Below are 17,673 nucleotides of genomic sequence, written 5' to 3'. Positions count from 1 at the left end.
TTCCACACGCTTACTATCGGCCCCCAGTACCCTTAGGCTGGTCTTCAGAATAGATAAAATCACATATACATTGCACAATAAGCAATCAGATGCAACATATACAAGCATGCTCTACCAGATATTCTCAAATACAGTTATAGCCATAATCTCACATATAATCTTATCATACTCATATTTATTAATAGGGGTTCAAGCCCCATTCACAACCTGGGTGCAGTTTTCTTACCTTAAGTCCCGAGCAGCTAGCGTATGGTAATCCCGAGCACGATCCCTATCCCAGAGCCCTAGCGGTATAACCCCTACAGCAACTTAAGACCCTGAGCTATAAACCTCCACCAATCCTAGCCTCAGTACCCTCAATTTCCCCAGCATCCACCTCAAAAATCCTCAAGAGCCCCAAGCACATCAAGGGGGAAAGAGAGAACCGAATAGAGAGAGAGAGAGAGAGAGAGAGAGAGAGAGAGAGAGAGAAATGAGATGCTTTGTTTTGTTTTGTTGTTTGTTTCTTTTTTCTTCTGGTTGCCTCTAGACCTCCTAAGTCCCCTAAACAAATAAGGCAGCCCAAGACTAAGCCTACCCCTTGCCACAAAAGACCAAAAAGCCCCTAGATCAAAACTTACTCTATAATGCCCTCAAGGGTAAAACGGTCATTAGCCACATTTCACACTAATCCTCAAATTGTCTTATAAATTCTCAATCAATCCCGACATATCTAATTAATCTTGAAATAAATACCTGTTACCCAATAGATCCCAAATACTCACTATGTTTCCCAAAATACCCCTAGGCTCACCCCGAGCCTGGTATTTATCCTCGTTGTGACTATTCTGCTAATTCACTCACTAGAATCGCTTCAGACCACACATCTCAAATATATCCACATAATAATGAGGTCTCAATCATTTAATACATATAATCACATTTATACCATCAACGGGTCAAAATTACAAATGTACACTTATTAACAAGAACGAACCCGCATGCATATTTAATTCCCCTAAACATGCATAAATATTCACATTAGCATATAAACCATCTATATTGTATAATCATACATATATTCCATTAATTCCACATATAACTCCAATTATGCCCTCTAGGCACAATAATCAAGACACTTAGCCTTAATAGCGAATTCGGAACGTTACAACTATCCCCTCCTTATTGAAATTTTGTCATCGAAATTTATTCAAACATCTTGGGATACTAATCCCGCAAATCTGACTTTAACTTCGAATCTAGTCCTTTACCTTATTATTCCTTGTAACACCCTGACTAGAGTGACAGTCTTATTATGTAAGACTTTATCTCTTTTTTCTGGGATTTCCACTGACCTTTCTTTACACATAAATCCCGCTGACATTCTAGGGTTTCTCCACCCAATCACGGGTAGCACTCGACACTTCTTTCCTTAACACTGGCACTAGTAACACCTTATGAGCCTTTACCCATGCTGGGGTAAGGCTAATCTGTGGGCCCTTTGCCTAATCCTGGTTAGGATATCACAAGTCTATTAAATCAAGAGTCAAAACTCCTTCTTAGTCCACAATGCTCCAATAAGTACAAAGTCTCCAATCCTAGAACTCCACGTTCCCATATTAAAATTTGCGAACTCTACATTCTTTTAATAAAGCAGACATTTCTACCCTAACAATCCTTAAACACCTCATCAGTCCTCTGAACTGATTCTCAACCAAAAGACATCTTGTCCCTCTTTCATTTCTCGGAACGAGTACTTCTCTCTCCCTGTCTCCCTATATCTTATTCAGAGTCATTCTAGTCGTTGATCGGCATTCATCACCATGACAATCCAATCAAGGGATCATACTTACCTCAATGTCGTGAAAACATACACTTTCGAGGTAAAATTCTTAAAGTCTGAATTGTTCCTTAAGGTTATCAGTTTGTTTGAAGATAACCAATAATTTTAAATTCCAATCTTATACTCATCGCCCTCTATGACCCTTTTCAGAACTTGGGAAATAAAGGGTCTCAATCCGAAACTATCGACTTCGGAATGACCTGGGAACTGGAATCAGATATGCAGAATTTATATTCTAGGCGGTTCAGATAAATTTCGAGGACGAAATTTCTGTAAGGAGGGGATAGTTGTAATGACTCATATTTCCTAATAAGGATTTGGACCTTGATTAGGAGGCCGAGAGGGCCATAATTGATTTATTATGTTATTAAATGATTATATGCATGATTATGTGAATTATATTATTATATGATGACAAATGCATGCATATAGGTCCATTTTTCATTACAAGGGCATTTTGGTAATTTGGCCCATTGAGGGTACATTTGTATATTTTCATGCATGTTGGTGATTTTTGAGTAAGACCACATCATAATGTGGATTTGTTCAAGTCATTCGATATGAGACAATCTTTGAATGCAAGTTATCGGTTTGGTCATAATGGGGTTAATTTCGGGGCTCGGGGTGAGTCTGGGGTAGTTTGAGGATTAGTACATTACCGAGAATTAAAGAGTAATGGGATATGATTTATTAGCATTTGAGAATATTGAGAATAACAAGAATTGGAGGGCGTTAATTTTGATTAACGGGATTAGAGGAGAAATGATGATTTTGCCCTTGGTGGCTGTTAAGGGTTTTATTTAAGTCTAGGGGCAATATTGTCTTTTCACCTAGGGATATATATTACTTGAGAAGGCTGTAGAAAGCTAAGCAAAACATGGCATCATTTCTTCTTCCGTTCATCATGTTCCCTTCTTTTCTCTTCGAATTTTGAAGCTCCATTGGAGGAATTAAGCTAGGGAGTTGAACCTTGATGGTCTAGGGTTATGTTCTACCATTGAAGAGGGTGTGATTCTGAGCTTGAGGTAAGTTTCTAGCCATTGAAACTCCAGTTTTCTGCTCTGTTTTCATTTGGTTTTCAGTTGGGATTCTGAGTGGGATAGTTGAGAATTAATGGGAGTTTTTGGCAAAGGTTGATTGGGTTATGATGCCTAGGACTTGTAGAGTGGATATTTGGGTTCATTTGGAAGTTTGGGATCAATTCTTGAAGGTTGAAATTGGAAAACTCGAAGGAGGAAGAACCAGGGATGTTTTAGCTTGGTCCTAGCGCTATAGCGCCCAAGGGAGGGCGCTACAGCGCTGTCCAGGGCCAAACAGCTCTAGTTGTAGCACTGGTGCGCTAGGGGGGCAGCGTTGTAGCGCTACCCTATCTTTCCTTATTCATATTTTGGGCACTTTTGAGGGTTTTTGGCTCAAGGTTTCAATTCCTAAGGTTCGGGATCGAATCTACTAACTGTTTTAGTACGATTCGAGGTCTCGGGAGTGAGGTTTAGGTCAAGAACATTTTATTGTTGATTTCATTAATTGGAATCCATATTTGGTTATGACTAGGTGACCGCTAAGGGATCAAATGATTAATTATTCTCAAAGTCGTTCATTTGTTATTTCTCGCTCGAACCAGAGGTAAGAAAACTGCACCCAGTATGTGATGCATGAGAAACATGTGATTAGGGCATGACATGAATATTGAATATGAGATTGATCAGAGCTTGAGTCTCTGTAAGTGTGCGTGATCATAATTATGCTAGTGATTGTTAAGTAAGCATGTTGAATGCCCTACATTTGGATATTTGACATATGATATATGCCTGGTTGCATTGCTTACTTGTGCATGGCACTGACCCATGAGTCAAAAATCAGCACAAGCCGTATGATATTGGCTTAAGAGTCAAGAACGACACTGTTGTGTTCAACACAAGCCGAAAATATTAGATCTAATTGACATAAACATTGAATGAATCATCATGAGCATTAATGCCTGACCGACCTCAAGTTCGATGAAAACTAAAAGCGCTTGTCTAGCCTAATGGCTAGTTACTTAGAGCCAGGGCCAGAAGGCCCAGGTGACTGCATCGTCACATGGCTAAGGGTGCGGAGCCCAAATTAGTGACTCACTCATCAGTCACTCATCTGATTCAAGTTTTTGACTCCATAGTCACTCATCTAATTTAAGTTAGTGACTTACTCATCAGTCACTCATTTAGTTTAAGTTAGTGACTTACTCATCAGTCACTCATCTGATTGAGGCTCACGCCCCAGCATGATTATCAGAATCTCAAAGTGTTAAATCACTCATCTGATTAGGGCTACATGCCACAGCATGATTATCAGAATCTCAAAGTGTTAATCACTCATCTTAATAGGATTGATTTGATAGTCATCCATATAGGAGGGCAAGATCCACAATCATTATCTGGACATATTTGCATGCATGAATAGGGCTATTATTGCTAGGCATGCCTATTATGATTTAGTGACATGTTATTACTGTTCATGAGCATATTGAGTTTTCTTGTTGAGCTTCGGCTCATGGGTGCTATGTGGTGTAGGTAAAGGCAAAAGAAAGCTGGACCATCCTTGAGTTAGAGAGCTTAGGTGACGATGTGTACATATGGGGCTGCTCGACTGCCACGGCCGAGGGTTTAAAGAGGTTAAACCCTATTTTGCCGCTTAGGTCATCTAGTTGTAAATATTTTCTTGTAATTAACCTTTAAATCATATTTTTGGGATCCCAATGTATACAGTAAACATTTTAGTGGAACGTTGTATCTTAACCAAAAAATTTAACCCTAAACTGGTAATCATACTTAGTTACATTATTATGGCCAAATGACTCGATTAGCGAGTTTAGCACTGTTTAAAATGCACACCGTAATAGTCCCTGGGTAGTAGGGAGTTACACATATCTTAACCTATCCATGTTAAAATACTAGGATTCTTATCCATTCCTACAAGAACCTCTCTCTGTATTTCATTGCCCGTAAAGGTATATTTTCCAACTATCAATCACAGGTTCTATTCCAATCCCGATCGTCACCTCATCTGAATTTATTGTAGTCCATGGGGAATCATATAACTTGCACAGACTTTTCCCACTCAATGTGTCAACCTCCACATTAGTTTTCTCTAAGTAATAAGGATTTCAATGTGGGTCCTTCACTAGTTCCCACTAGTGCCTTTGTCTCATGGTCAACCCCCCTATGGGTGACAAAACACTTTAACGTTCATGCTAGTATATGTACTCCTTTTCCATAGGTGCCATCATCGCACCCTAACCGTGGCTATCCAACATTAATGTCAACTCAAAGCCTCATTTAGAGCATATATTTTCTTATTCCTGTATCCACCGTGAAGCATGAACAATTACCTTTTCAATCTACACACGAGCGCACCCTAGTCCTTGATGCACTGCACTATAATTCCACGTTTAAGCAAGGGCAGTGTCCATCACATACGTATTCTAATACCGTGGCGTGCTAACCAACCTTTATTCAAACTTCTCCATTCAGAAAAACTTTAGGTTCCTACGTTACTTTAGTCAAGGTATGGCAATCCTTGAAGATGCTTCAAGTACAAGCCGATGTGTCTTACCAGTTCCACAGTGCTTCCAACCTCTAAAACATTCCTTCATCTAATTCCTTATTATTTATATCTTAATTAAATCATACACAATCCCATCACTTCCCATAATGTGACTTTGAGTATCATTTAGAGAAATCGGGACCTATCCCTTCTGGAACCTTACTTGTAAACTTTGTTTCCTCAGCCTCGGTAATATCAGCGAAAATGTTACCCGTGCTTTGTTTCTAACCGGAAGTAGTCCCAAACATCCTCAATCAATCCGAATACAATTTGTCCATACTACTCCTGTACTCTCTACTTGTTGAACTTACGTGTGTCGCTGAAGCATTGGTCAGTTTAAGAGCCTTCACTGATAATCCATCACATTCTACTTGGTGCGAAAGGTAATTCTTGAAATATCTCTTTCCCTGATCCTCAACTGGTAATAACCAGATCGATGGTCAATTCTTGAGAGCATTGTCCTACCCTCGCAACCGGGCAATGAATACTTCATCCTTGGCAATGGGTACCTATTCTTAATAATTACTTTATTTGGCTATCCATATGCAGTACACATTCTCGCAGACTTGGCCTTCTTCTTAACAAACGGTGTTGACATTTCCCATGGTGAGATTCTCCATCCGGTCAACCCTCAAGTCCAATAACTTCTTTGACTGAACCTTTAATTCTTTCTGCTCAGCTAGTGTCATTCTTCATGATGTCCCTAATACTGATTCTATCCCCTCCTCAATCCAATAGAATACTCAATTCCTTGACGTGAAAATGATCCCAACAAATCCTTATGAACCCATTTAAAACCTTGCTGGCTGATCCAGTTTTATTTGGTCTAACTGATATAACCCTAGTGTTACCCTCCACAATAGCTAGGCATCCCGTAACGCAACTGGGTCATTTCCTTTAAATCCAGAAGTCGCCATCTTTTCTTATACTCCATGGTGGTCCCTTATTTGGAAAACTAATCCACACTCAGGATCGTATCAAAATCCTCATATAACCAGCTCGATCAATTATTACCGCTAACTTTCTACCAATAATACTATGACCTGTCTCCTGGGAATTACCAATTTTTCCTCAGCAGACACTAAGATTCCAAACCCCATAGAGTAACAATCACACAACATGTGCCACATATCTATGTATTTTCTAAGAGATACGTAGCCCCAAACCTAATCAGCTAAATATAAAAGATTGGGAACTAGAAGGTTGAACTACCGTCTCTAAGGAACCAGCCTCAAGCTCTGACTACATCGAGACGGACACTCGAGCTAGGCTCGAGCTATCTATACTCCTTGGTTCCTCCGTCTTCGATTTCGAGAAATCCTTCTTGGCGTGCCCCATTATTCCACATAAAAGGAACATGCCTCCGCCCGACATTCTCCCAAATGGTGTCTCCTAAACCTAGCGCATATTGGATAACTTCTCCAGACCTCATTGCCTCCCCGGCGGCCGCCCTGAATACTATGACCCCTCCTGTCAAGACCAGGAGTAGTAGAACTATAAAGGGTATTTCTTTTCTAGTTACTGGGCCTCTGCCCATACCTGATCCTGCAAATGGGGATACCACTGCCTAAGCTTCCTGCCCTACGACACTCTCACTCCATGTCTCATCTCCTGTGTTCTCTATAGAAAGGGCCCTCCCTATTTCTCGAGCGTAGGTAGAAATCTCATGTACTAGAGAGATTCTAACACTCTGGACCATCCCAGAGTCCAGTCCTTGAATAACTCGCTCCTTCCGAGCCACATCAGTTGGTACCAAATCAAAAGTGAATTTGGCCAACCCATCAAATTCATTGACATACTCTATCACTATCTTACTACCCTGAACCGAGTTCATAAACTCATTGGTCTTCACAGTTCGAACTACATCACATCAATACCTCTCATTGAACAATTGTCTGAATTCCTCCCAACCCAACATGACAACATTCTGGGTCTGGGATACCTCTTCCCACCATATTCGGGCATCCTCCCGCAACATGTACGTGGCACAAGCCACTCTATCATTGCCTACCACTCCCATAAGTCAGGGATGGAGCTAATCATGCATATCCACTGTTTAGCTCTGAACGGATCCAAGCCTCCTTCGAAAGCTGGAGGATAATACTTCTGGAGTCTTTCATACAGTAATTTCCATCTGTTTCCACCCTTCGGTTGAACCAAAATTGTGTCATTGTTGTCAAAACATATAGAGCAGCGTTCCTTAATGGAACGTGCTATCTCAATCATGTAATCTCTTCCTCCGTATTTTGCAGTCTTGCTTGCATGCCAGCAAATATCTGTTGCCAATTCCTAGGGCAGAGGGAGGGTTCTGGCCCCGAGTATCATCCGCAACCCCAATATTAACCATGCCTAGTCCAATTGACTGTCTTGGATACATAACTTCCAAATTTATCTACAACCAATGACTTAATCTACCAGGCATAATTTACATATTTATAGCTATACCACGAGCATGGCCAAACAACACAATAGCCACATGCAATATGCATATCAAGATGCAAGTCTACAACATTCATGCATCAATTATCAAGTCTTATTCCCACAAAATACATATATATATATATACATCATGCTCTCTACTCTAGCATATAGATAAGGCACGTAGGTTCAATTTAAACAATTAAACACATAGTCATGTTATTAGATACCAAATTATGAGTCAAGCTTATCTTTACCGGTGAGTGTACACACCCAGCCAGTCTTCAGGAACCCTTAAACCTATACCACTCTGATACAAAGTTGTAACACCCTGATTAGCCAAGACAGTTACACTGTGTATTTAAAATAGTGCTTAACTCGCCAAGCGAGTCATTTAGACTTAAATGTGTAAATAAAGACTAAGTCAAGGTTAGGTATTAAAATTTTTGGTCAACAAAGTGATTATTATTCATTAAAATACTAAGTTTATACACGGGATCCCAAAAATTGGTTACATACTGATAAAAGACAAATAGAATACAAATTAGTCGTTTTAAGTGGCAAAACGGGTTTCAACCCTAGTTGCTCCCAGGATATCCCGGCCATGGCGGTCAAGTAGGTTGCATATGTACACAGTGCCCCTGAAGTTCTCCAGCTCATGGCTGGTCAAGCTATCACTTTCTCTTACCTGCACCACATAGCACCCGTGAGCCAAGACTCAACAAGAAATCTTAAATCGACATGCACAAATAAGCAAAGGTATATAAACAGTAAACTTAGATCAATAAATTCAATCAACAACAAGGTATAAGCAATAATCTTAGCAATGATATTATGTTCAATCAAACACGTAATTCAGTCTCATCAACCAATACAGTTAGTTAAGTGCAATAACACCTCTATTTATTTGTATAGTGTTCAGGCCCAGCACCCTTAGGCCAAGTCTTCTGGTCTTATAGCCAACCTCGACATGCTTAGGCCGGGCTACATTTCGCATGCTTACTATTGGAATCCGGCACCCTTAGGCCGGTCTTCAGAATAGATAAAATCACATATACATTGCACAATAAGCAATCAGACGCAACATATACAAGCATGCACTACCGGTTATTCTCAAATACAGTTATAGCCATAATATCACATATAATCACAATCATACTCATATTTATTAACATGGGTCCGAGCCCCAATCACAACGCAGGTGCAGTTTTCTTACCTCAAGTCCCGAGCAGCTAGCGTATGGTATTCCTGAGCACGATCCCTATCCCAGAGCCCTAGCAGTATAACCCTACAACAAATTACGACCCCTAGCTAAACCTCCACCAATCCTAGCCCCAGCTCCTTCAATTTCCCCAGCATCCACCTCGAAAATCCTCAAGAGCCCCAAGCACATCAAGGGGGAAAGAAAGAACCGGATATATATATAGAGAGAGAGAAGGAGATGCTCTGTTTTGTTTTTTTGTTTGTTTATTTTTTCTTCTGGTTGCCTCTAGACCTCCTAAGTCCCCTAGACAGATAAGGCAGCCCAAGACTAAGTGTTTCCCTTGCCACAAAAGACCAAAAAGCCCCTAGATAAAAAATTACTCTATAATGCCCTCAAGGGAAAAACGGTCATTAGCCACATTTCGCGCTAATCCTCAAATTTTCTTATATATTCCCATCAATCCCGACATATCCAATTAATCATCAAATAAATACCCGTTACCCGATAGATCCCGAATACTCACTATGTTTCCCAAAATACCCCTAGGCTCACCCCGAGCTTGATATTTAACCCCGTTGTGACTATTCCGCTAATTCGCTCACTGGGATCACCTCGGACCACACATCTCAAATATATTCACTTAATAACGTGGTCTCAATCATTTAACACATATAATCACATTTATACTCTCAACGGGTCAAAATTACAAATATGTCCTTATGAACAAGAATGGACCCACATGCATATTTAATTCACCTAAACATGCATAAATATTCACATTACTATATAAACTATCTATATTACATAATCATACATATATTCCATTAATTCCACATATAACTCCAATTATGCCCTCCGGGCATAATAATCAAGGCACTTAGCCTTAATAGCGAATTCAAGACATTACAGTCTTCGTAACTACAGTGAACATCGTTATGTAAAAAAATTGGATCATGACTTATCTAATTTTTTTTTGTATTGGCACAACACGCTCCAGTTTCACACACGTGGATAAGCCATATAGTTACAACAACCCTTCTGTACGTTTTCCAAAAATTCGGAATAATTTAATGTGTTGAAACCAATATTCTTTTTTTGTTTTGTGCGTGTGGTGGTTCGAAATATCAGGAACTCTGCTTTTTGATAGAATCCCCCGTAAAACTATCCATTTTGTTATACTCATCTTTTTTCTTCCCATATTTTTCTAAAATAAATACCCATTTTAATTTTCATTTAATACAAAATTACCCATTTGTATGGAATTTTTCATACACTCCTTTATTTTATTATTACTAAAAAAAAAAAAATCACTTTTATATATACTTCTTAATAATTTTTTGTTGTACCAATATGTCACACCCCAATTTCACAGAGGTGGATAAGTCATGACCGAATTTTTTACACGACAGTGTTCGCGTTGTATTTATGGAAACCATCATTTTTCAGAAAATTATGGATAATTTGCTGTGGTGAAAATAGAGTTCCTGATATTCTGAACTTACCACAAGAGCAAAAAAAAATCAACTATTTTTTTACCACAATAAATTATCCAGAATTTTCCGAAAATGTATATGAGAATTGTCGTAATTATAACGAACACCGTCATGTAAAAAAAATTGGGTCATGAATTAATTTTGCAAGTTGGTCCCCAAACTTTTTTTGTTGCAAATATGTCCCTAAACTAGCAAAATAATTGTGAATTAATGATAGGGGACTAATAGTGCCAAGAAAATCAAAGTTGGGGGACCAATTTGCAAAAAAAAAAGGCAGGAGATCAATTTGCCAAAAATGTGTATACTTTAAAGATCTACATAGCAAATAAGCTTAAATTAAAATATGTAGAACCATTGAATTACACAAATAAAAATATGTCACTTCCAAAACGGTTGGACACCTTCTATTGTCTCTAACCATTAATATTTTTTTTAGAGAAATGGTACAACATTTTTTTCTTTTCTTTTTTAGTGATAGTACATTATCGCTGCTACTAGTACGTGGCGTTGATCTTTCATGCAAAGAGAAGTGCTAAGGAAACTTTTTTGGTTATTCTCTTTTGCACTCTCTATATTTTAATGACATGTGCCATCTTTTAAAGTAGATTTTTTTAATTTTATTAAAATTATGGCACTCCACTTTTTTCATTTTTCTATATATAAAAAAAAATCATTTAAAGAAAAAACATTCAGCTATATATTCATTATTAAGCTTCCATTAATAGTATATATCTTGCTAATAATGTATCTCAAGAAAATTTTAAAAATTAAAACTATACTTAGTAAAATACTCATCACTTAGTACTCATATAATAAGTCATAAAGAAAAAACTAATTACATATAAATTAATTCTTGAATCACCATTAAGATTTTTTTTTCCAACAAAAACAAAAATCAAAATTTCATTCATATTTTACAAATGCATTATATATACAATTTATGTTTATATATTTGCAAATGATGAGTATACACTAGATAATATGACTTATTAATTTATTTATGTTTAATTATATCTTATTATATGTAGCTGATTGTTATTATTTACATGATTTTTTTTTACCGAATTCAGTTTTTGAATATCTCTTCTATATAATAAGTGTGTAGATAATGAAAATTCTTGGTTTTAACGGTTTTTTATTTTTTTAATGTTAATTTTAACAGAATATTCTAATATTTAACGGTAGTTTGTAAACACTTAAACTTAAATAAAATAAAATAAATAATTAAAAAAAATTAAAATATGATATTTTTTAGATATTTTACAATGATATTTATTTAAAAATAATAAAATCATACGTTTATAACTTAAATAAAATTTAATTAAACTTAAACTCACTTAACAGAATATTCTGTTAAAATTAACGGTAGTTTGTAAACACCTAAACTTAAATAAAATAAAATAAATAATTAAAAAAAAAATTAAAATATGATATTTTTTAGATATTTTACAATGATATTTATTTAAAAATAATAAAATCATACGTTTATAATTTAAATAAAATTTAATTAAACTTAAACTCACTTATTAGAATAATATCATATTAAACATATAATATAATTTACTATTAATTAACAACAAATTGTTCTTTTAAACCTGCAAGAAACTTAAATTTAAAATTCACGTATAATATTTAATATTACATTAAGCATATAATATATTATTTCTTGTTGTCACTCTCAAATTAAAAAACTATAATAAATATAAATTTAAACAAAAATAAATAAATTATTTAATTAAAATAAAATATTTATATGACATTAATATAAATTTAATAAAATAATTAATAAATTCTATAAATAAACTAAACAAACGTGTATATTTCACATTGTTTGTATCTAGTAGAATAATAAGTATTATTTAATGATGGTATAATTATAATAAAATTAAAATACCATGACTAATTATATTGTAAAAATATACATTTTAAAATATGACACTCAAAATATAGAGGGAGTTCAAAAGAGAGTAACTAAAAGTCTTCTTTTAACACTCCTCTCATGCAAATTAGGGACTACATATATTTATTTAAAAGAAAATTGGTCTCGATAAAATTTCTTAAAAGCAAAACTGAAGGGGGAAAAGCTCAAGAAAATAAGAAGAATGTCAATTAGATATTTGTTATTCCCAAAAATTGGAGTCCGATGACGTGGCAATCAGAAGTGACAAGTGGCAATGCATGGTCAGTAAATGACACATTAATAATCAATAAATGTGTTGGCTCTTCGAAGTTGTGATAAAGTGATCTGATCGATCTGATAGAATTTCTGTCCGACCGGTGAAGATTTTTGATTGACCAGTCAAGTGTCATGCTAGACCAGAGAAGTGTCATAACCGACCAGTCAGGTGCTTGACTGCCCAATCAGGTGCTTGTCCGCCCAGTCAAGTGCTTGTCCGCCCAGACATGTGTTGGCCGACCAGTGGAGTGCTTTGGCCCTTCAGTTTTCCTCCTGGGTGTGGTGTGGACTGACTAAACAGAGCAGGGCTACGCAAAAGATCTCAGTAACGGCATCAACAAGAATCGCTCATACCTGCGCGGGAATCTCTCAGATATCCCGGAATAATAGCCATATTGTTGTAATATTATATTTATTTATATTTTATTAATTAAAGTCTGTTGGAAGAACCAAAGACTCGGTAAAATGGAGATATTTATGTACGATCCATGAGCCTATAAATAAATGGCTCATGAAATCATTTATGGGGATCTGATCTTTGGAGACTGAGAAAACTCTCTCATTTTGAGATTTGGGGACTGTTACTTGAGACATTCTTGAGGCATTTTCTGAGAGGTGAGAGAGAAAAAGCTTGTATTCTCTAAAGAGAGAAACTCTATTTTTTTTCTACTTGCACTTAAGAAACTCAGTTGGCTCAAGTTCATCTGATCTTAAGTGTAGGCTAAATATATCACAACTCCAAGTCGTTATGTATGTCGCATTATTCTCTTGAAGGTTAATTGTACGTGGTCAACAATATCAATGATATTAAGCATAATGGTTCAGTTATAATGAAGAAATCCTAGCCACCAAAAAGAATATTATGAGTTACATGAGAGCATGCTTAGCTAAAACAAGAGCTACCCATTGAATAATATATATTAAAGACAAGAGAAAGAGACTGGTAAAAAACAAATAAATAAAGACAAGAGAAAGAGATTCGTGAAAGTTCTGGAAATCTTCAGTTCATTAGCTTCGCAATCGCAGGTGTCACTTTTCTTAGTAACCAACTTTCATGTCGAGTGTACCACAGATTTTGTTCCTAACCAAAAAATAAAATAAATATATTGTGGTGTATATACTTTATACCATGCATTACGTAATTATATCCTTCAAAACTCACATTTCTGGACAGATTTAACATCCGCGTCACTTGGATTATCTCTGCTCTCCAATTAATTTTTCTGGATTCGAAAAAAAGTACTAATTCTCAGAAGATTTTTTTAACCCTTGTAGAATCACCACACATGCATTAAAAACGACGTTGCTTTTTATCTTATTTCGTCCCTCAAGCTCAACTAGTGATTACATATTCAAATCATTCAATTATTATAAATTTTGTTCCAACCAAACCGCTTTTTGATCGAAGAGTGTTCAAGACTCCTTGGATTGGTTTAGTAAAAAATCAGGATAATGCTATCCTTGCGCTTACCTATTCCGAGCGAGAACGCTCTTGCTCCACTTAAAACGAAGCCCTCGCGCTTTCTCAATCCCCGCACCCAAACACACCTCTACTGTTTGCCTTCTGCTGCGCCTAAGCCCCAAGCCAAGCTACAGATTCCCCGGGCAACCACCGCGGATGTGGCTCGAAAAGATTTGGAAGAGGAGGAGCCGCTGCCGGAGGGGCTCCGGCGAGAGTTGATGCCGAAGCACGTGGCTGTGATTATGGATGGGAATGGGAGGTGGGCCAAGCAGAGGGGTTTGCCTCCCGGGGAGGGTCACAAGGCGGGTGTGGAGTCTTTGAGAGCTGTCATAGAGATTTCTGCGAGATATGGGATCAAGGTTCTCACTGTTTTCGCTTTTTCTTACGATAATTGGATTCGACCCAAGGTAACTAAGTTTAGTGGTTGTTTGACTTTGGTATATCTCAAAAGCAAAATGAAAAAGTAGTAGTTTTGGAAAAGAGTGAGAGTTTTGGAAATATCAATTCGTAGAATGTGCTATGTTAGAAAAAAAAAATAGATTGATATGTTTTGTTTGTGCAGAAGTAGACTTTGAAAATAAAAGTAGTTAAATTGGCAAAGTTTGCAAAAATAAACGTTATTTATTGAGCTATCTTGTGATTCAGGTGGAGGTTGAGTTTTTGATGAGTTTATTTGAAGAGGTGATAAAGTCAGAATTGGACAATTTTGCAAGGTAGTGTTTCATACTTTTTGAGTTTTGAATTTTGTTTTTTTGTTTTTTTTTTAAGAATGGATACTACTTAATTGAGAAGTATAATTGTACTGGTCTCAAATGAGTAGTACTTACTATAGATTGGACCATAACATTATTTTTAGCACACTAACAAAAAAGCATAATTACCCTCTATACACTCTTTGACTTGTAATATAAGTCACTAGCTAGTTCCAAGTATGATTTGCCAGTCTTTTTTGTTAAGATGTTCTTCTGTAGATTAAGTATAAACAGTTAGTTCAACCAGATGATTTGTATTCACTTCTTGTGTAAATGACAGAGAAGGTATTCGAGTATCAGTGATTGGTGATTCGACTAAGCTTCCCATATCGCTGCAGAAACTGATAGCTGATGCAGAGGAGAAAACAAAAGAAAACTCAATATTCCAACTCATTGTTGCTGTTAGTTACAGTGGTAAATACGATGTATTGCAAGCTTGTAAAAGTATTGCTCAAAAAGCGAAAGATGGCCTTGTTCAAGTGGAAGACATAGACGAGAGCTTGATTGAACAAGAGCTAGAAACAAACTGCACTGAGTTTCCATACCCTGATCTACTTATACGAACCAGTGGTGAGCTTAGAGTTAGCAACTTCTTGTTGTGGCAGTTGGCCTATACCGAGCTTTTCTTTGCACCAGAATTCTGGCCTGATTTTGGAAAAGATGGTTTTGTAGAGGCTTTAGTTTCATTTCAGCAACGCCAAAGGCGCTATGGTGGACGAAATACATAAGGTGATGATCACCAGTTAAAAAAATCCTTTATAACTTCATCACATTATTGATGGAGCATTGTACTATTATGCAAAGAAATTTTCAGCCTAAAAAGAATCAGGAATAGCAGGTGCTGAATTTTCATATTAGACGAATCAGCATTTAGCTATTACCATCTCTGTATCAATATTTGTATATAAAAATGAAAATTATACACATGTATTATCCAAGCATGATTTGAACATTTTAGTCATAGCAATTTTCATGTATGCTATGTATTGTTGTATTTTTTTGTTCTCTAGTCTATTAGAGCAGATGACAAGCATAGTTGCAAGCCAGTTTTCATTTACATATTTTAAGCTGCAGGATTATAAAATTCAAGACATTATTTTAAGTGGGAGTTGAACCTTTTGGAGGTGGACTGTCATTACCATTAAATTGTTTTTCATCTTGTGTTAACTAAAATTATAGCAGTTATTTTTCATCTTGTGTTGGCCATTTTGACAGATTACAATGTTTCCCTTTTCACAATATAACAAAGTAATTTGGTTCAGTTGTAATGCCTTAAATCAGCTCACAATTGTACATTCTTTTTAAGTTTGTAATACGACCTTTCTTTAATATCAAGCACTAATCTATTTTAATTATTGGAATGATGTAGCTAACCTTGTTGTACATAGCCTTGTTTCAAAGGTTGGAAAGTGGAAACACCGGTTTAATTAGGGGTAGAGATGGTGTTCAATTGTTCCACAAGTAACTGTAATTATCATTTTTTTTTTCTTTTTAACTTTTGATTTATATGTATTAAGTTTTAGTGATTTATCTTGTTGTCTCTTTTCAGTTGTATTCTTTAGTTATAGTTGGTTGTAATTCTGTTTTCCTTTTTGGTTATTCTGTTAGTTTCTTGATTTGTTTTTAGCCTTTGTTTTCTTAGTTTCTTGCTTTCCTGAGCTTTATATAAGCTCTCTTTCTTGTACCAAGTTTGAAGTTTTTCTCAATTATATTCAGACCCAAAGTAATGTAATTCATCTCCAAAATAGTGTTATGGTATGATAGACCAAAAACTCGTATATGAAATATAGTGTTCGTGTAAGCACGAGATCGAACCCAAATGAGTTATCTAAAATAAAAAGAAAATTATTTTAAATCAAAATTAATAAATTCTAACCTAACTCCAAAAATTGATGAGATTTTTGTATAATGAAAATAAAATAAAAGATAATAATAAAGAAATTAAAGACAATATATAAAAATAAATTACTAGTAGAAATCAAGATGGTAAAATAAGATTATTATGGTATTAGAATCCACAAAATATAAGTTCAATAATATTTATAAGTACATTGATTCCCAAGTTTCATTAATAGTAGAAATTAATCAACTATCACTTATTCAAATTAGATATTCTATTTAAGCACAAATTATCATGGAATTGTAGGATTTATCTTCACTTTTAAATTATAATTTCAAAGTATTTAATGTAAATCAATCTAATGAAATAACAAATAAATCAATGAATATTATTTATAAGGCAAAACATAATATTTTTGTTTAAAGCATTTGATGTGTACAATTTAATGGCACATCTTAATAAAAGAATATTATGATTTTGCACTAATGAAGAACAAAGTGTAAATATATTCTAACAATAAAAAATACAAGATATTTAAGATGAAAGAAAATATTTGAAGAAGAAAATCCATAAATTTTATTGCACAAAATAGGAAATCAACACACAACATAAATACTATCTAGTTACATATTGTTTCATCATCACCTTAATAATCTTAAAAAAGATTAGAAACTCATAACTAAAATAGCAAATACAAACTAAAAATTACAAACATAAATAGGAAAATTTGAAGGAGGAACCCCCAAATTTTTCTTTTAAAAACTCATAGAAAAAATGACCAAAAAGAATAAAAAGATGAGAGAATGGAGTGGTCTTCCAAGTGTAGAAATTTTGTAGTGTAACCCCTTCTAAAATAAGTACACCCAAATGGTCTTGAAGATTCCCTATTTAAATTGATTAAATTAATTAAATTAATAATAATAT

At 35.5% G+C, this 17,673-nt stretch overlaps 1 protein-coding gene across 1 annotated transcript; it reads left to right on the top strand.

Moving 5' to 3' along the window:
- Positions 1-13,892: 13,892 nt before the first annotated feature.
- On the top strand, positions 13,893-15,886 carry LOC133791249 (dehydrodolichyl diphosphate synthase 2). Its single transcript, XM_062229178.1, has 3 exons — positions 13,893-14,564; positions 14,803-14,870; positions 15,190-15,886. Exons 1-3 carry the CDS (start codon positions 14,148-14,150, stop codon positions 15,635-15,637), a joined length of 933 nt encoding a protein of 310 aa, XP_062085162.1. The 5' UTR covers positions 13,893-14,147; the 3' UTR covers positions 15,638-15,886.
- The last annotated feature ends 1,787 nt before the right edge of the window (positions 15,887-17,673 follow it).

Source organism: Humulus lupulus, chromosome 7, assembly GCF_963169125.1.
Source record: "Humulus lupulus chromosome 7, drHumLupu1.1, whole genome shotgun sequence".
NCBI classification, from domain to species: domain Eukaryota; kingdom Viridiplantae; phylum Streptophyta; class Magnoliopsida; order Rosales; family Cannabaceae; genus Humulus; species Humulus lupulus.
Note: the sequence above shows the minus strand (reverse complement) of the source record. Positions and strands in the feature narration are given on the sequence as shown.